The sequence below is a fragment of the Caenorhabditis briggsae genome (genome assembly GCF_000004555.2).
Source record: "Caenorhabditis briggsae complete genome, chrIII, whole genome shotgun sequence".
Lineage (NCBI taxonomy): Eukaryota > Metazoa > Nematoda > Chromadorea > Rhabditida > Rhabditidae > Caenorhabditis > Caenorhabditis briggsae.
In genome coordinates, this window is record NC_013490.2 from 5,288,882 (window position 1) to 5,308,441 (window position 19,560).

Genomic DNA, 19,560 nt, shown 5'->3' on the forward strand with positions numbered 1-19,560 from the left:
AAAGCATATGTAAATGCCAGATGTTCAACTGGTTGGGAACTCGACGATTAGGTCCTCATTTTCGAAAGAAATATTGGAAAACGATAGAGAAAGAGAGAGAAAAAACACAAAACCACTTTTTAAAGGAGATTTAACGCTGCGGGATCTCAACATTGAAACTAAACTGGAAAGAGGGAAACTGTGAAAAATATTTATATTCCATCTCTTTTTTATTGGGTGGAGCCCTGGTAAAATACTGGAAAACCTGTAATAGAAGGGTCCAATTCAAGTAGTTTCAGCTCAATTATCTCGATTCATGTCAAAGATATCAAAAACTTGTCAACTGATAAAACATTGGCGATATAATCTTCCATATGTACTAGATTAAATCGCGCCGAAGGCGCACCAGCTTGCTGGTTTTAAATAGTTTATCAGTAGACAACGTGTAATTATATTGGCCAGGGAATGAGAAATTTGGGCTCAAAGTTGATGATTTGGGTGTCATTCTACGGTCATAAGTCAACTTTAAATGTCTACAAAATATAGAAAATTCAAATGGATGAGACTGAAAATTTTCAGGTTTACTAAAAAAATAGAGCTTCAGTTTTGTAGTTAGACACTTTTTTTTTGTAAAAATTGATCTAAATGAGATAAACTCCTTGAAAGTGTAACGACTCTGACTGAAATACTATTTTAAAAGATTCGGCGCTTGGTTTGTTTCGAGCGGTATATCTCATTCGGATGAGCTTTTACAGAAAAGTGGCCAACTACAAATTTAAAGCTCTATTTTTGTTTAATAGATTTGGAAATTTTTAGCTTCATCCATCAAAATGTTCAATATTTTTTGAGCATCCAAAGTTGGCCTATTACCGAAGAATGCCAACTTTGAGCTCAATTATCTTGATTTCTGTGAAAGATATCAAAAAGTTGTCAATTAACGAAATGTTTATGATAACATCAAAAACAAAGTTTCCTATTAGAGTGTTTACGGTCATATTCTCAATTTCTTAATTGTCAATCTCTATTATAAACGATTTCTGATCACTGAATAACAGCTTATCAAGAAGCCCATAAAAATCACATAAAGAAAAACAAAAAAACTCCCACATTGAAATGCAATATGCTAATTTTTATTCGTTTTCAGCCTTCTCTCCCCTTTCCTTTCTTACTCCGGTCACATTAAAACAGTATATAAACCGTTCAAAATGTTACAAAAATCATCGGAAACTTTTACTTTTCCATCATCTCTCAAATGAATATTCTTGGCCTTCTCCTTCTCGTTCTTCTCGCTATTGCTGCTCCAATCGCCGAGGCTGGAAGACGTTGTCGCTCGAGCACCCAGTGTGACTACCAATCCGTCTGCTACAACGGATACTGCTACACCATCGACGAGATGTTCGAGAAGTTCGACATGAACAAAAAATGAGAGATTTTCTTCTTTCTCATTGTGATTTTTTAAATAAATGAGCATTCCCAATTACTGTTTTTTGTTGTCTTAGATCAGGTGATCAGGTCACATCATCCAAAACAAGCACAGAGTATAGTTCATCTAATTAAAAGTTAGCCCTTATTTGCAAAAAAAAAACAGTCCATCAATGAAAAAAAAGAATGGGCCGAACCGGGGATTGAACCCGGGACCTCTCGCACCCAAAGCGAGAATCATACCACTAGACCATTCGGCCGCAAAATAATTGTTTTATCATACAAATAATATCAGAGAAGTCTGATAAGACGCGATCGGAGATAACGTGAACCCTTTCTAATGAAATCGACAGAAGATGTGATGAAACAAGGAAGTGGCCAGTTCTGAACATGCTGGTGATTCATAAATTGGATATAGATGATCCAAATTTAAGAATAAAAATGAGAAGAAAGATAATTATTGTACTAGAGGTTTTCTTTTTTCTCTAACACCGGAACATGATTTTCAATTGAAACCGATTAGAAAAAGTTTTGGCTTCTGACCTAAATTCGAATTTTAATCTTTCACACTAGGAGCTTTCACACTGAAACCAACAATAATTTTTCAAATCCGGTAATTTTAAGGTTTCGCCAATTTTTCAAGTTTATAACTCGTTAGTTATCATTTAGAAGTACTGAATAATTTATCAATTCGTTTGGAAATCCATATAATTTGAAAATTTGAACTCGGGATACCATAACCACTCTCATAGAAATTTTCGAGTGGTTTATCTCATTTAGATAAAATTTTAAGAAAAAATAGTCTACTACAAAGTTGAAGCTCTATTTTTGTTTGGTAGACTCTGAAACTTAAAGATAAATCGAAAAATTTAGAACTGATTTTGTAGGTCTTTAAAGTTGGCTTATTACCGCAGAGTGCCACCCGAACCGTCAACTTTGAGCCTATATAACTCATTTCTTTTGAAAAGTATAAAAAAGTAATCAACTGATAAAATGTTTATCAAAATATCAAAATTATTTTGTTAATTGACTACTTTTTGATATCTTTCACAAGAACCGAGATATATTGATTCAAAGTTAAGAGGTGCTGTTCCATGAGAGTGTTCACTGATTTTGCAGAAAATCAGGAAACAACAGAAAGTTAGAAAGATGGTAATTTCGGAGATTCTAAAGAAATTCCTTTTGATAGTTTTATCTGGAATAAATTCCTTCTTTTTTACAGATATCTAGTTTCCAGGAGCTTTTTTCAAAATCCAAAGTGTTATCGACCTTTGAACTTGACAGAACAAATCCCCCCCCCCCCCAATTCATAAAATCACACCACTTTTCATCTCCGTAACCTGCCATGTTAACTTCAATGTCTTCTCCCAGAATCTTCAAGAAAAAAATGACAATTGTTCTTTTTTCATCTCCCTCTCGGTGTGGTGCAGCTGTTTCATATTAAATACTTTAGTCTTTCCTCAATCCCAGGTCAAGGAAGTTGCCACATGCCAATCTGTAAAGTGTGTGCTATTCTTTTTTATCCTGAGCTGTTTGTGTTTGCTCTAGAAAGAGGAATAGATCACAAAAAATCGAGGAATTGAGTCGAACAAAAACAACTCAACACATTTTTTTCTGTGTTATTGGTTACCCCTCCTGCCGTTCAGTTCGTAATAAGTTACACGATACGGAGATGATAACATCTGCTCAAGTGATCTGATTTTCAGGGATTCCTGGGAAAGATTCTTCGCAAATCGACGGCTGGAATTAGCGGTTTTCAGAAACCAAGGAAAACAAAAACCAAAACTGCAATTGAAAAGTTTCATGAGCGACACATTCTGAATTCATTTGCTTTCCGAAGGTCCTATAAAATGTTTATAGTTTTGATTCAATGATCCATCTGATCAATGAAAAACTGAGAAAGCCACACGTATAGGAAAACAAAAAAAAACAAGACTGCAATGAAAAAGAGGGATTTTCTAAAACAAAGTTTCCAATGACCACCGCTCTAATAGAAGCTCAATCGAATCGTCAACTTTAAGCTCAATTATCTCTATTCCTCTGAATGATATAAAAAATGTTTCAACTGATAAAACATTGGTTATATTATGACAAATAATTTATCCACTGACAAATTTTTGATATCATTGACAGGAATCGAAATAATTGAGCTCAAAGTGTATGGTTTGGGTGGCACTCTGCGGTAAAAGGTCAAACTAGTGTCTACAAAATATAGAAGATTTGATTTGATAATTTTCAGGCTTACTAAACAAATATAGAGATTCAATTTTGTAGTAAACCATATTTTCTTCAAAGTTCATCTAGATAAACCCCTTAAAAGTGGAACTGGAAGTTTTCACACTTGGTTGGTTTCAAGCGGTCAATCTCATCTGAATGATTTTTTACAAAGACTCTATTAATAAGGAAGATATTTCACATATTTGAAAGCTAATTGTGGAAACATTCAAATTTGAAAAAACTTTTTATATTTTTCAAATAAATGTTCTGAATTCATCCTTATACAAAATTTTGAAACAGTAAAATGTTCAGTACAATTGAAACTTCAATGACATGATAATTCTCCAAAGAGACCCTTGAACTGGAATACATTACTTCGCTTTCCAATTTTTCCCGTATCGCCTAAACTTCTAAAAATAAAAATAAAGTTGAAAATATTACCGTATTTTTAGATTGGCTACTAGTTTTCTGGAGAGCTCTCTAGCTTCTTTATATCATTCTAAACAATCAGCTAGACTGGAAAGAAAAACAAACGTTCTATTTTCCAGTTGATTCGTATTATAATAAACTAAGCATGTTCACTGAAATTTGAGACTTTCTTTGTTTCTTCGGTCACTTCGTGAGTATCATCTGCAACCCAAATAATACTTTTTTTTCAAAACTTTTTCTTGTTTTTCTTTTATTATGCTGGTATGCAAAAATCGGAGATGTGGAAGAGAAAACCTACGGTCGAACTACTGTAGCAAATATTTATAACTTTCATATTTTTTCTCGATTTTCGTCCGTTTTCCGACAATTTTTTAGATTTGGAAAATATTTATTTTCCAACTTGTTTGGAAATTTTCAATATAAAAATTGTCGAGAAGCAATGTTATTCTGGTCTAATTTCAATGTGCGTTGCTGTCGAAAATTCGACAGTGGGCGGAGCTTAGGTCCAGTAGCGAAATCCTTAAAGGAGCATGTATTTTCTTAACTATTTTCTGGTATATTTTCCGATTTTTCGTTCAATTTGTTCGACTTTTCAATAATTTCTCTAGATAACTTTTTTTGTGATTTGTCGGATTTCTGTGGAAAAAATAATTGGAAATCGATAAAATTCGTCTCCTTTAAATGCCTCTTTTAAGATTTTGCTACTGAACCTAAGCTCCGCTACAGTTGAAAAATTGCGCGCATTGAAATTAGGCTAGTGTTTTAGTAATCGAGAAAAAAAGGACCAAAAATTTCAGGTTACTGTAGTTGTCATTGTGAAAGCTTCGACCATGACCAGTGTTTCTCTTCCACAGCTCCGATTTTATCTCCAATTTTCAGTTTTAGATTGTGACTTTTGAAACTTCGATCTTCGAAAATCTCCTCGAAGAAATAGGAAAAGAAACAAATAGAACATATCGAGTACTCAAAGAACACACTTTTTCTTTGTTCTCCATTTACCAAAAATCCTCGAAAATCCATTGTTAGAATCCATCTGGGTGTGTACCTGTCTCGTGTAAAAACAGAACCAGTAAAACGACAAAATGTTGTTTCTGAGCACTCTCTCATATCTGCTCAAGTGCCGCAATCAAACATGCTCCTTTCCCCCTTCTAACGTACTCTTCACGGAAATAGAAAAAGGAGATCACAAAAGCGGCAAATCGCCACTGTTACAGTGTGTGAGATGCACAAGTATTTTCAGCTTCTTTGAATATTTTTTTGGAAGTTATTATGATTTCTAGATCCCCCGCTTTGATAATTCTGTGTTCTCCTCGGACAACGGAAATAAATAATGTAGACACCCTTTCTTTCGGTACTTGCTGATACAGTTATCAGTTAATGAGAAGGCTAATTACCCCTGGGAACATGATACTTCCTTTAAAGGGTCGTTTTCCAAGAGGTTCTGATTGTCCGTCAACAGTCTGTCGACGGCCCGTTGGTTCTCTTTCGGCTTTCGACTTATTTTTATCAATATTTTGCTTTGTGTAAGCTATAAGCCTGGAATAGAAGGGCCCCCGTATTGTCAATTTTGAGCGAATTTATCTCGGTTCATATACAAGATATAGAAAATGTGTTAACTGATAAAATGTTTGTCATATCACCAAAATTTTTTCAGTTTATTACAGGTTTTACGGTATTATGTTTTACGGTATATATTTGTTTACAAAGTTTTAGTCTTATTCAATTTTTAGTTTTATCCAACTTGTTTCGCATTGGTTTGCTTGAAGTCCCGTTAAAATGACACTAATTGCATTGCTGCCTCAATTATCCTGATTTCTGTGAAAATATCAAAATACTGGAAACTGGAATACTTTGGTGGTATTATGGTTATTTTTCTGTTAGGACTACTTTCACTTTTTGGCATCTTTCACAGGAATCGAAAGCTCCAAATACACCGTAAAACCTGTGATAGAAGGACATCCACAGTTGGCTCAAAATTAAATGGGGCTCTATTACAGGTTTTAAGGCAACTGCAGAGGTGGAGTTCTATTAGAGGAAATACGTTGAATGCTTGTAATTTTCACTTTGAATTGAATTTCTAAAAACCAGCCAAAAAACTTTTATTTTTAAAAAACTTTCATAATTTTTGTTTCTACTCCAAACGTTTTTTTAGGTCAGCATCAGATTTTTTTTCCGACGTTCTGCTGAAATTTAAGCCAGAATTTCCTATTCGAACCTTGTTGGCTTTTGAAAAGCTATGAAGAAAAAGAGAAGATTTTTCAAAATGTGAAGATTGTACATTTTACGGCTTACCTTATTCCCTCTAATAGAAGCCTACCCAAACCGTCAACTTTGAGCCCAATTATCTCGCTTTCTGTGAAAGGTATCAAATGTTGGTCAACTAACAACAGTTTTTTGATGTTATAATAAGCATTCTGTCAGTTAACCACTAATTGATATCTTTCACAGGAATCGAGATAATTGAACTGAAAATTGACGGTTTAGGTGAACTTCTATTGGAGAAAACACGATAGTTGGAGGATCAAGAAATCTGGTATTTGGGAATGGATTCAAAGTAATTCGAAAATTATTACTTTTGGTTTTTTTTGTCGAATTTTTGTAGATTTAGTGTGAAAACTTTAGTCTAAACCATGCTTACAACAGGCATGGCGCGTATTTTATACATCTTGTAGTCAAATTCGATATACTTGAGGTTACAGCTCATCTAGAAAAAAGTTCAGAAAGCAGTTTTTTGGAATTTCTAAGTGCAATTGAACTAGTGAATATTTTTTTCGGCGGGCAATTGCAAACGAAGGATGTGCGCAAACAATGTTTTTCGAGATCAAGAAACATAAGAACTCGGAATGCCCTCCCCCGATCTTTCGGATGTTCTCACCCGATAGGCTTCTCATTGTTGAACAACTAACGCAAGCTAATGATAATACCATATTATAACAGGTGTATTTAATGAAGTACATTATATAGCCACTTTAAGGACCATCATCCGTCATACAAAAGTGCAATTGACACCATTAGCCCTGGGGGAGAAAACAGTCCGTTTCTGTCAACATAGTATATCTTTCGGTTTATTTGCCAATCCGTTGACAGAAGCTGAAGAAAAGAAGAAGAATAAGAAGACAATACCTCTTATTACCTCTTTGACACTTTCCTTCCGTCCATTTTCTGCCATCACAACTCCATTTTTATCCTTATTTTTACCCCCTCTTTTCTTCCAATCACAACAATTCTATATGACACAAAGAATCACGGCGAAAGGGATGTATACAACCCAATAAACCTCAATTCCCTTGAAACGCCCGGAACAATGGTTTTAGGGGTTTTAGTGATGAGGTCTTCCCAATGTTGCCAGCTGTCAGAATCAAGAAGAATAGGTGACAATACGATTTCTAATCCGTTTTTGAGTGTAATGCCAACACCCCTGAGATCCAACAACTTTCCTGAAAGATTAATTCTCTTTGTTTCCAAAGTTTCTTTCCTTTCAAAAAGATAGGATCAGTTTTTTGTTGTAAAGGACAAGGATTGATTTGTTTTGTCGAACTGTACCGGAAATGTAGTGCCCTTGAAGTTTCCAAAATTCCGAGGTACGGAGAATTTACAGTATCGGCCAAGATTCTATTAATTTTACCTACCGTATTCCCTCTAAAAGAAGTCCAAGGTAACCGTCAACTTTGAACTCAATTATCTTTATTTCTGTGAAAGATATTGAAAATTTGTCAACTGATGAAATGTTTATCATAATATCAGAAATGCTTTATCAGCTGACAAAACTTTGATGTTTTCCGCAGGAATCGAGATAACTGAGTTCAAAGTTAACGGTTTGGGGAGTACTCTTCGGTAATAGGCGAACTTTAGAGCTCTACAAAATCAGTCCTAAATTTTTCATTTATCTGAGATTTTCAGAGTATACTAAACAAAAATAGAGTTTCAATTTTGTAGTTGACCGTTTTTTCTTAAAATTTCATCTTAATGAGATATACCGCTTGAAGCTGTCCGAGTGCCAAAACTTCCATCGTTATCGTTCACTTTAAAATGGTTTATCTCATTTAGACAAAGTTTCAAGAGAAAATAGCCAACTACAAAATTAAGCTCTATTTTTGTTTTTGGGAGACCTGAAATTTTTCTGTCTCATCCAACCAAATTTTCTGTATTTTGTAGATATCCAAAGTTGGACTATTACCGTAGCGTGCCACCCAAACCTTCATCTTTGGGGTCAGTTATCTCGATTCTTGTGAAAGTTATCAAAAATTGGCCAACAGATAGAATGTTTATCATAATATCACCAATATTTTGTCAGTTGGCCATTTTTTGATATCATTTGCATGGAGTGAGATAGGCGGGCTCAAAAATGAGGGTATGGACTTTTATTAGAGGGAATAAGGTAAATATTCTTCTGAAATAATCTGAAGCCAATTCAATTTTCGGCCGAAGGCTTCCCCCAATTTTATTATTTTATGATCATATCCCTTACCAGTTTTCCAAACCTTTTTGGCTTTTTATTTTACTGTCCAAGTAATCCCCAACTTTCCACTTCGCTTCCAAAAACTTGTAAAATGCATTTTTTCGAACACCTGTGGCTGTATCTGCTACTTTTCACAGGTGCAAATTTTATCCCCAAATCTTGACGATTTTTCGTCAGACTGACCCCATCTCATGGTACAACTGCACAGCTGTATCCACTAGTATGTTATGTATGAGTAGAACTGTGAAGACCAGAAACCAGTTGTCATTCATTCTGAAGATTATCCCCCTTTCTTTTCCTATACCGAAATCTTAAGGAGAAAGGCTCCGTTGAATTATTTAGGTACCCTTATAATGTCGGTTTCGGTGTATGTTTGTGTTTGTGTTCGTGTTTCCTTTCATTTTATTTCCTCTCATTTCCTTTAGATTCTCATATGTTTTCCCAGCAGTTCGGTCTTTGAAGCATGACCCATTTTTTACAGGTTTTATGAGTTTTGCGTGCATAGTGCTCAATTTCCAAACATTTGTTCTCTTCTGTATCTGAATTGAGGTTCTAGTTCTCTTCTGTATCTGAATTGAGGTTCTAGTTGTACTTATTTCATTTGTGGCAACTCTTAGTCAGTTATTTTGGTCCTTTGAAAATTGTCAGAGTATACGAAATTCCAAAAAAAAAACCAAAAATCCGATTATCCTGATATCTCAAAAACTATCAAATTCAGGATTTTTAAAAAAGTATTTTTAATAAATAATTGAAAAAATCTGAAAATCTGAAATCAAAGATTTTGAATGTTTCAAATTATCGAATTTTTTAGAATTTCTGTTATTCCTAGAACTTTCAAATGGTCAAAAAATCCAAGGACCAAAAAAATTCTAAGGACTTGAATAACCGACTAGTGCAAAAAGATAAAAAATGAAACCTGAATCTAAAATCCTAAGAACCTGAAATTTATAGTACCAGAGTTTAGAATACTTGAAGTCTGAAAACCTTTTGAAATCAAAAACCCTGTGTACTCATAGGTCCCATTATCAATTCTTCTTATACCTTTGAGTAATATATCAAAAAGAGTCGATAAGGTATTCTTACGTAACTGAAAAGGAAGATCCTTATCTGAAAGCAAATGATAATAATGGTCATGACCTCCTTTCCATTAGCCCCGCATGCATCGCTTTAGTACTGATTTGAGTTTTCTTAAATTTGTTGTGTTGCTGACAAAAAACACTTTTCGGGAATTCCGAAAAATATAGGCAAACAACAAATATATAACTTTTTCTCCTTTGAAATCTTGTCTCCCAGAACCAACAACAACAAAATCAGAAGACTCCGAAAAAGAAGAAGCAACGAATAGAATTCTAGGGGCAACTTTAGTTTATTCCTTCGTTTTCGTTTTTTATTTTTTGAATCTTCCACCATAATCTTTGGACCTATATAACATGACACATCTTTTGCTCGATCTTTTTTTACTTCGTTTTTTTTCTGGTTTTCTGCCAACTACGAATTCTTAAAACAACTGCTCTGATATATCTGTTGATATAACGAATAGAAAATAGTGTATAGGTTGAAGAGGTTTAGAGAAGAACCGATGAATCAAATCGACGCTTATCAAAAAAAAATAGCCGTAGGCGGGAAGATTGGGTTATAGGGGTCGATTGGGGGTTAAGAGGTTCACACTACTTTTTCTGAGATTTTAAGATAGCTGAAGGACGGCAGAAAATGATTATTGGTAAGCGAAATTTGGGATTTTTTAATGTAAATCATTGTTTGCCGAAGTAAAAAAGATACAACCCAACAATGAGTACTTCGTTTGTCTAGGTGTTTTTGTAGTGAAGTATTAAAACTTTCGAAAATAACTTTTTATTGAAAACCTCTCATTTGGGTAAGCTTGTACAGAAAACTGGCCGATTACGATACCTTATGAGATAAATGCCGGATTTTCTGACCTTTCATGAGAACTATATCAGCTGTCGGCTCGTAAATTCTGGTGGTAATTTGAGTGGGGGCGGACATTGGCCAGGATCTGGTCGGAACTTGCCCGAAAACGGCTGTATAGCGGTCCATGGTCAGATTTTGATGGAAAGTTTAAAACTGAAATAGGTCTAGGCTGGAACCTTGTCAGAAGTTTTTTGGAGTTTGGTCGGCTTCTGTAGCGGTTTTATCCGGAATATGTGAACTTCGGGATCCTACGAAAGTAGCCCAATATTTCACTATTTGTCTGAAAATTTCAGAGTATATTGAACAAATAAAGGGCTTCCTTTTTGTAATTAGCAACTTTTTTGTACAAATCTATTCAAGCGAGATATGCTTACAACTCTCAGTTGAGTGCTAGTTTTGGCATTTTGGGCACTTTTTGGTTACAAATGTCCTTTTTTTTCATCAGAATTGAGTTTGATGACAAAGTTTTAATTCTGTTAATGAAGTTCCATTTTTGCTTAATATGCTCTGAAGTTATCAGACGCATCGAAATATTTTGGGCCAGTTTTTTTAGAACTCTGAAGTCGACTACCGTATTTCCTCTGACACATTGTAGCTTACCTAAATCGTCAACTTTGAGCTCAATTTCACAATTCTTGTGACAGATATCAAAAAGTAGTCAACAGACAAAATTTTTTTTGATATTATAATGAACATTTTGTCAGTTGACCACTTTTTGGTCCCTTTTACAGGAATAGAGATGTTTGCGCTCAAAGTGGACGGTTTTGAAGAAATATGGTAACCTTCTCCAGTTTTTGTTTTCCCAAACTGCAACTTTGCTCCCTCGAAATCTCGAGAAACTGTCATCTTGGGAATCATGAATCATTTTCAGACTTGTTGACACAGAACTCCATTTTTAGACCTTCGAAATACACATTCTCCCATCTCCACCCCCGCAGGAAAACCATCTGAACTTTTTTGGAGGGCAGCTGCCATAAAAAGCATCCGTCTTTCTTCTATTTTTCTGATTTTCTTTCCACCTTCTTCTTTCTTTTTTCATGCAAATGGCCAAGTCTCACGCTTCAAAGCTTTCTACAGGTATCTTTCCAACTTTCCAACTTTTTACCTCTTTCCACTCTCAATAAGAAAGGGTGGTCATTACCTTTTTTCTTCCCATAAAATTTGGGTTTTATCAGTGATTACGGGAAGTGGAGAAAAGAAAAGGGAGGCAGTAATAATTATATCTTCGGGTTGCATTTTCTGTACATTTTACACATTTTATGGCCTCCCGACTGGCCTTCCTGATATGGCAAACAAATAAGAAAACTAGCAGAAAGTTTTGAAAATTTCTGGAAGTTCTTTCAGTCCCCAAACCTATAATTTGCCTTCAAATGTAATTAAAACCACTTTATTTCGAAAGTTGAGTAGACCATGACAAGTTTTCTGCAAAAGGTCATAATTATCATGTCACATACCATATTCCAGACATTTCTTTTCTGTTTTTCCCCTTTGCTTTTTGAACTTTATTTCTTCGACTTTGTTTGTATACAAAAATTTATACAATATCCAGATGGATGGATACGCTCGCGAAATCTAAGATTTTATAAACACATCTTGAAATTTTGATTTAGAGAAAGACTCATTTGAAAGTTTAGTTTATCTTTTCTTCCTCTGGTTTGTTTCCAGAACTATCAAAAATTGTTGTTTCTTTTTGTTGAAGTCACCGAAAGACAGGAGCATAATTCCAAGACTCAAGTTTGTAGTAGCATAAAACTTGGGAAGAACGATGTACTGGGCTCAAATTTGGAGTACGAAAATTAAAATAGTTCATCTATTAATTGGACGAATCCCCACTTATTTGACCAACTTTGAGCTGAGTTATCGCTCGTCAAAGTTACTTCATCTCATTAAAATCACAAGAAACATGAAGATGTTCATCTTTAGACATTCATAACAATACCTAGATTTGAGGAACTGTTTAGAAAGTTTTTAGTTGAATCAAACGTATTTCTACCAATTTTCGTGCTTCCGTATTTCTAAAGATATACCAGTTATTTCTAAAGATTTACCAGTTATTTCTAAAGATATACCAGTTTTTATCAGTCCGGCTAATTGTACCATATGATACAAAGACTTGAAGACCATGGGTAAAAAAGGTACTGACAATTACAGTAACATTTTAAAAAATTTCTAGACAAAAACAATTTTCAAACCTTTCCAAAGCCCTAAACTTCCTAGAAATTCAAAGTTCGAACACTATCAATGGTCACTCTTACAATTAGACATGACATAAGCTTATTAATAGTGGTGTGAAGTCAGTGAAAAAACACCCATTTTAATCGGATTCCCTTCTAAAAACTTTGATAACCTTCCCCCGCCAAAAAATACGAAACCACTTCTCATACATTTCCAGAAAGAAACACCACACTCGAATTATCCGGTTCAAGTTGTCACATCAGATTATAATGTTTTTTGATGCCATCAGCACTTTTCCCGTTCCCCCAATTCTGCTTCACTTTGTCATGTTTTCCGTTCAAATAACCTATATTTTCAGATGCTCTGGTGATGCGCCAATTCCTTTTTCTTTCAATTCTTTTTGCCATACCGTACACTTGTCGTGCTGGATGTTATCAGAGGCGATTGTGTTGTACGGGTAGGAACAATACTTGCAAAGTGAGTCGAAAAAAGAAGATTTTAGATGAATTGGTGAAAAATGAAAGAGCATGGGAATACGATTTATGTCTGAAGTATACAAAAAAATTCCGTAAAATCTGTAATAGAAGGGCCTTTTAACAGTTGACACATTTTTCATATTTCTTAGAGAAATCGAGAGAATTGAATCGAGCTCGACAGTGTGGCCCTTCTATTACAAGTTTGAAGGTTTTTTATAAAAAAGTTGTCAACTACAAAATTGAAGCTCTATTAATGTTTAGTAAAACTGCAGATTTTCAGTCTATTCCAGCAGAAACTTCTATATTTTGTAGACACCCAAAATTGGCTTGTAACCGTAGAATGCCACCCAAACCATCAACTTTGAGCTCAATTACCTCGGTTCCTGTGAAAGATATAAAAAAGTGGTCAATTTATAAAATGTTTGTGATATTATGATAAACAATCTATCAGTTGAAAACTTTTTCGTATCTTACTTGTTAGACAGGTAACGAGAAAAATTGGCTCAAAGTTAAAAGTTAGGGGCCCTTCTAGTGTACTACGGTAAGTTGAGGAAGTTTTTTACGATATAACAAGTAGTGAATTTCAAAAGTTTTAATTTTCACATCAAAGTACTGAAATTTCAAAAATTTTTGTGAGCCACGGGAATCTTTTGAATCTCCCAAAAGATGGACCGTTAAGTTTTTGGGAGCAACGTGTTTTTTTTCAACAAATATAACAGAAATATTAACACTTTCTGAATATTTTTCCAAAAATTAGAAAAGAAATGAATAAAGACGTGAATTATTTTTATCGGGATTTTTCATGCTTTGGAGCTCCCTAATCTGCACCCTCTACGTTGATTTTTTTTGACATGTTTTTGACATATATCTTAAGAATGAGTGATTTTCGGACTATCCTCCAAGAAAGTTTTTTTCCCGACCCAAAATTCTGCATCGATTGATATACAAATCTCAAAAATTTCGGAATTAGCGGACGCCCCCTTTAAGGAACGACTGCTAAACGAGAGCCGAAGAAGCGCTGATAGTCAATAATTTACTTTTCTGGAAAAAAAAATCAACTGGACAGGAAAAAATTTCAAGACAGTTGAATATTTCTCTTTTCTTTTGAAAGTGTTTCCTTACAATTACAAGGAAGATTTTAAAAAACAAGAAACACAATTTTGGCGGAATTATTGATTTTGCAACCCGTACTTCTGAAATCTAAAAATCCCGAAATTCCCTAAAAACTCCAATATCGAAATCTGTTTTAGGGCGTAGACGATGGGATTTCCCATCTTCCAACGGTCAGCACAATTCACAACGAAGAAGCACAAACATTCCATCAACGGCCGACGAGAGTTGAAAAAGAATACTACTCTCCTCACTACGAATCTTCTGGCGATGGATACGATTTAATTTTTCCAGATGTAACTTTCCATTTTTACTTGTGATGTAAGAAATTCAACGTTTTTTTTAGGTTTACGATGGAGAAAATGACCAAAAAATCGGGAAACTCGTACTTCCAGACGTCATTGAAATGGAAGGATCCGGAGCTGACAAGGTTTACGAAAGATATGGTTTGTAAAGCGTTTCAAAAACGATAAGAAAGAAAAATGAAATTTAGGACTTGGAAGTGGCGACGGAGAACCAGAACCTGTTAAAGAGATTCCATTGACCACGGCTGCTCCCAGTTTGTTAACTCTGATATTCGGACAAAAGAGGAATCAGAGGAATCCACCAGAAGAGATTACGCGGTATAGCGAGAAGCCTAGACATCTTCTAATACGGTTTGCACTATTTTTTGTTTTTAACCTAAAACTTTTTAAAATAATGTATAAAAATTTCACGTTCTAGAACATGGTTTGCTTCATGTTGTTTGGTGATAACTTCTTTTCTCTAACATTGTCTTCTGTTCAAAACTCACAAAAGTCGATTTTCAGATTTCAAAAATTATTTGCAGATACTCGTTGCTTTCCAAATACATGCCATTAAAAGTGACCTCCTCTCCACTTCTTTATGAAGAAAGCCGGGTTCAGCCAGTCAATGATAACTTGTATTATCTGGAAAGTTCTGTCAGTGAATGTTATTGTGATGAGCACTGTGTGACACTTGGAGATTGCTGCTCGGATTATACATTTGTATGCCCTCGTAAGTTGATAATTTTCATGAAAATTGATTCGAAAATCATGGAAACTGATCTGAAACTTAGGAAAAATTCTTGAAAAATCATGACAATGGTCCAAAATTTATAAAAGGTGGTCCAGAAATCATGGAAAAAAAAGATTTCAAATTGATGAAAAACGTCCAACTGGCGTTGCTCCGTTGTTGGTCCGTTTCAGCATGATTCGAGTTTTTTCTTTCAAAGTTTTTAGATTTTCTGTTAAAAATAAACAGAATTTCCGTCGATTCCATTTAAAAATCACATTTCTGGCCCTTCTAGGAGCCGAGGTAGACCTCTTTGAAGTATCAAAGGCTAGAGAACGCTAGACGACGAGACACACTGCGTATCTAGCTTCCTGCACTCAGTGCAACTATATCTTTCCCACAGCACTGTCTGAATTTCAACTTTGTAACGCTAAAAAGAACCGAGATACCGAGACGAAAAAATCAGGAAGAATTGCTATGTAAATGCTAGGCATCCCTTCGCCATGTCCTAGGTTTTTCACTTCGCGGGAACTAAAATTTTCGTCTCTATTCGCCACCCTTTTAAAGCAAAATTTTCACTTTCAATGGCTTTGGAACCATTGTATTGCAAAAAATTTGAACGTTTGGTCGGAGCCCATCTCTTAGAAATCATTCTGAAATGTTGATTCCAGCAAGAGACTGCGTTCTCACTGATTGGGATCAATGGACTCAATGCAAAGCTGATAATGGAACATGTGGAATTGGAACTCAAAAAAGATTAAGACATGTTATACAACATGCGGAAAGAGGCGGAGCTGCTTGTCCACCGTTGAAAGAAATGAAAACTTGTTTCATCGATTGCAAGCCAAAGAAATCGGCGCTAGATGGTTAGTTTCTTAAAATATTGAAAATTTAAAAAATGTGAGATCCAGATATAACAACGGTCGCTTTGATTTTGGATTACAAGTACAATCAAACAAGAGCTAAAACTGGCCGAAACAATATTTACTGGGACCTTCCGAATATTGCCGATAAAGTAAAAAAGGCATCTTTGTAAGATTCAAATTCTTTCGTAAACTTTGAGATGGCTAAATTTCAGCTACTGTGTGCACTATTCCATCGAATGGGTAAACCGTAACTGTGTATCTCGTCTTCTGAACAAAGGATTGACTGAAGGAAGTGTTATGTGTGCAGAATGCCAACCAGAAGCCACGTATCACAGGAACACCGGAAGATGTGCTTCTGACTTGGACGATGGAGATCAAGGATTCTGGAAGCTGATCGGACCACAATCTTGCAATGGAATCTGGACAAGAATCAATCGAACCGACAATTGCCAGTGCCAAGTACAGTATCCCCAGAATCACCCATTTCTCCTTGTCTAGAATTTTTGAAAATTTCCGTTAACTAAATGTCCCGGTTCTTCCCCACTCTAGCAGCTCCTGTGTCGTATTCAATTTGTATTCTTTTTTTTGTAATTTTTCATACTGCCTCACCGTCTTGCATAATGTTTATATTCCCAACAAACTCTCTCGTTAATTCTTCCTTTTCTCTTTCCTTCAAGATCTTCAAATGTATTCCTACTCTGACCCTAAAATTGCCCCTTCTGATGAAATCGGTGGAAATCCAACGAAAACGATAAACTTTTTTATTGAAATAAATGAAAAATCATAAGTAAACCGGAAGGAAAAAATAATGACAAGACTGGCGATCACAATTTGATATCACAAATTACTGGGAGATGATCAGAGGGAGAAATGGCTGATGGAAGGGCTTTGTATCGGATTACCTTCTCATGTTCTGGCATCGGACAATTTCGAACTGTTTCAACATCTGAAAATTGGGAAAATTTGTTTTTTTTTTCAAAAAAAATTCCGAACTGATGAAAATTTGAATATCGGAAAATTCCGCAATTTTTAAACTTGAAAGTAGGGATAATCAGAAACTCTGAAATTTTGATTATCGGAATTTTTTGAAGTTCCGAAAATTGGAAAATTGGGAAATTCCGCAATTTTGAAATTTGTAAATTAGAATATTCCGAAATATTGGAAATTTGAAAATTGTAATATTCCGAACTTCCGAAAATTTGAAAATCGGAACATTCAGAGATTCTGAAAGTCCGAAATTTTTAAACACGGAATATTCGAAATTTCTAAAAATTGCGAGAAGGATATTTCGAACATCCCGGCTTCCAATAACTAACCAAGTCCCCAAATATAATCCAGACACCCGACGAATCCTTCTTTTTTACTTGCTGAGGTGTAGTTTGTGTACTCGGGCGTTCCAGTGAGACACTTCAGCTTTTGCTCGATTTGAATATTTTCAGCAACCACTTTTTCGTCGCATTTCCACACTTCATGCTCCTTTGGTAAGAATCCCTGAAAATACAAAATGAATAATATATTAAAGATACTTTCTTTACATTAGCCATCATTTGGAACACTGCTCCATCTGGAGTGCTATTGAAATCGCCTCCAAAAAGGACGCGAATTTCCCGACCTGATTCTGACTTCCTCTTCTTGTACACTTCCATTAGCTTTCGGATACAAACCAACGCTTGTAGCACTTTCACATGCTCATCTAATGGATTATGATGCAAATGAGTGTTGGCACAAACCAGAAGTCTTCCAGATTTTGATTCTTCCAATACGACGATCTGCACAATTGTTTGTCTTGTGTTGAACCGGTTTTCAGATTCTTCAGAACTTTTCAACATTCTATAAATATCCGAATTGCACTGTTCAGAAATAACCAGTTCAGCTAAATTGAACGAATTTGAGTAGAGCATTCGGAACAATTTGTTATCATAGATCAAAGCAACTCCTTCACTGATTTGACCTCCTTTCTTTGATATTTCACTGGAGTAGTTCAGCGTTTTCAGGAATGGTTCAATGTACATCTCATTCCTTCGCATGTCGACTTCTTGGAGGAAAAACAAAGAAACTTGAGCATCAATGAAATCTCGAATCTGCTTCAGAAAAATTGGCGTTCGATGAAAAATCCTTTGATAGGCTTTCGGACAGTAATTGAAGAAAAGTTCTTCCTGCTCCAAGTTGAGGTTAAGATACAAATCTGCCAGAATGTTGTAGCCCATGATTCGTATTCTGAATCAAATAATGGCTTTTTTCAATATTTTGAAAACTTACACATCTCTGTCTAAATTATTATCTTTACACCACCGTACTTGGCTATCTGTGATGACTTCTTCAATTGGATCGCTGATTGGTCTCAAACTGATTGCCGCACTAAAAATTGAAGCTGTTAGAATATTTTTTTAATTAGAAACTCACTAAACTGGATGATCAGCTCCCGTATCGACCACAACGGCAACTAATCGTCCCACGTCGCTTGCATCCGGATTGAAATATTCTCCATTATGCTTCAAAGTGTATCCATTCAAACTGTATTCCCTCTTCTCTTCGTTCAAAAATGAAAGTTCCATTGAATCGATATCTTTTTTGGTTGGTCCCGGCTTCTCCTTTCCTACTGGAACCTCTTTTTGAACCTCATTTTTCACGAACCAATGACATTGAATTGGTGTACTTTTGATATTGAAGACAATGGCTGGCATGCAAAATTGACCGGCAATTGGTGTGAGAGCAACTGAAGCGGAACTGATCGGGATTCCGTCCCGAACAATTTGAAATGGGGAATCGTTGATCAGCAAAGACGTTATCCTCACGTCGTCAGCTAAAGTGCGGATTGTAGCAGTTTCCGGTATCAACTTCTCGAATTCAGGACTCATTTTTATTGTGAGACCGTTTTCAGAAGTGTCTCCTTTGTCTTTGAATACTTTCTTTTTCATAAGTGCTGAAATCTGAAAGAATACGGTAGAAAAATGTTGTTCGGAGCAGGAGCCCACTTTTGGTAGTGCTACAGACAACTCCTGATCGAAAGCTTTTTGAGTTTTTATGATATGCGGAATGTCTTCGCAATCAAATTGAAACATCATGTTCAATCCGACTTGCATTTGTTTTCTTTTGTCTTTCACCGGCTCCTCCGTTTTCCAAAAAAGGACGCGTTTCGATGGTAGGAGCATACTTCTGCGATACTTCCGAGGTACGAGATCTTTCTGAAAGTCTTCATTATTTATCAGGAGCTTCACCCAGTCTTTCATACTTCCAAAATATCTTTCCATAAAATAGTCGGAGGTTCAGCACTTGGTTTTCCTGGTTTTAGCACACTTTTGAAAAAACTAGACAGAAACTTGAGCATTAACAAAAACTTCTGAACAATTCATAAGAGGTAACAATGTCTCACTGAAGTGCCCTTTGTCTTATATATTTTTTCTAATTTTTAGCTGAATTTTTAATTGTCCTCGAGGAGTACACGAGACAGCCCACGAGAAGTGTGTCAGTGGCCACTAGTGTT

At 35.4% G+C, this 19,560-nt stretch overlaps 3 protein-coding genes and 1 non-coding gene across 4 annotated transcripts; 2 read left to right on the forward strand and 2 right to left on the reverse strand.

Moving 5' to 3' along the window:
• Window positions 1–1,231: 1,231 nt before the first annotated feature.
• CBG18304 lies at window positions 1,232–2,902 on the forward strand (the record flags this gene model as incomplete). The annotated part of the gene is made up of 2 exons (XM_002642265.1): window positions 1,232–1,383; window positions 2,872–2,902. The coding sequence occupies 2 exons, from the start codon at window positions 1,232–1,234 to the stop codon at window positions 2,900–2,902; spliced, it is 183 nt and encodes a 60-aa protein (XP_002642311.1).
• Window positions 1,590–1,661, reverse strand: CBG28788. Its single transcript has one exon. It is a non-coding gene (tRNA).
• Window positions 2,903–12,979: 10,077 nt separating the features above from the next.
• Window positions 12,980–16,574, forward strand: CBG18302 (the record flags this gene model as incomplete). The annotated part of the gene is made up of 8 exons (XM_045243753.1): window positions 12,980–13,135; window positions 14,337–14,492; window positions 14,543–14,642; window positions 14,690–14,852; window positions 15,026–15,213; window positions 15,882–16,076; window positions 16,122–16,242; window positions 16,289–16,574. The coding sequence occupies 8 exons, from the start codon at window positions 12,980–12,982 to the stop codon at window positions 16,572–16,574; spliced, it is 1,365 nt and encodes a 454-aa protein (XP_045096440.1).
• Window positions 16,575–16,900: 326 nt separating this feature from the next.
• Window positions 16,901–19,404, reverse strand: CBG18301 (the record flags this gene model as incomplete). The annotated part of the gene is made up of 6 exons (XM_045243754.1): window positions 16,901–17,022; window positions 17,393–17,567; window positions 17,612–18,293; window positions 18,336–18,434; window positions 18,480–19,261; window positions 19,309–19,404. The coding sequence occupies 6 exons, from the start codon at window positions 19,402–19,404 to the stop codon at window positions 16,901–16,903; spliced, it is 1,956 nt and encodes a 651-aa protein (XP_045096439.1).
• Window positions 19,405–19,560: the final 156 nt, after the last annotated feature.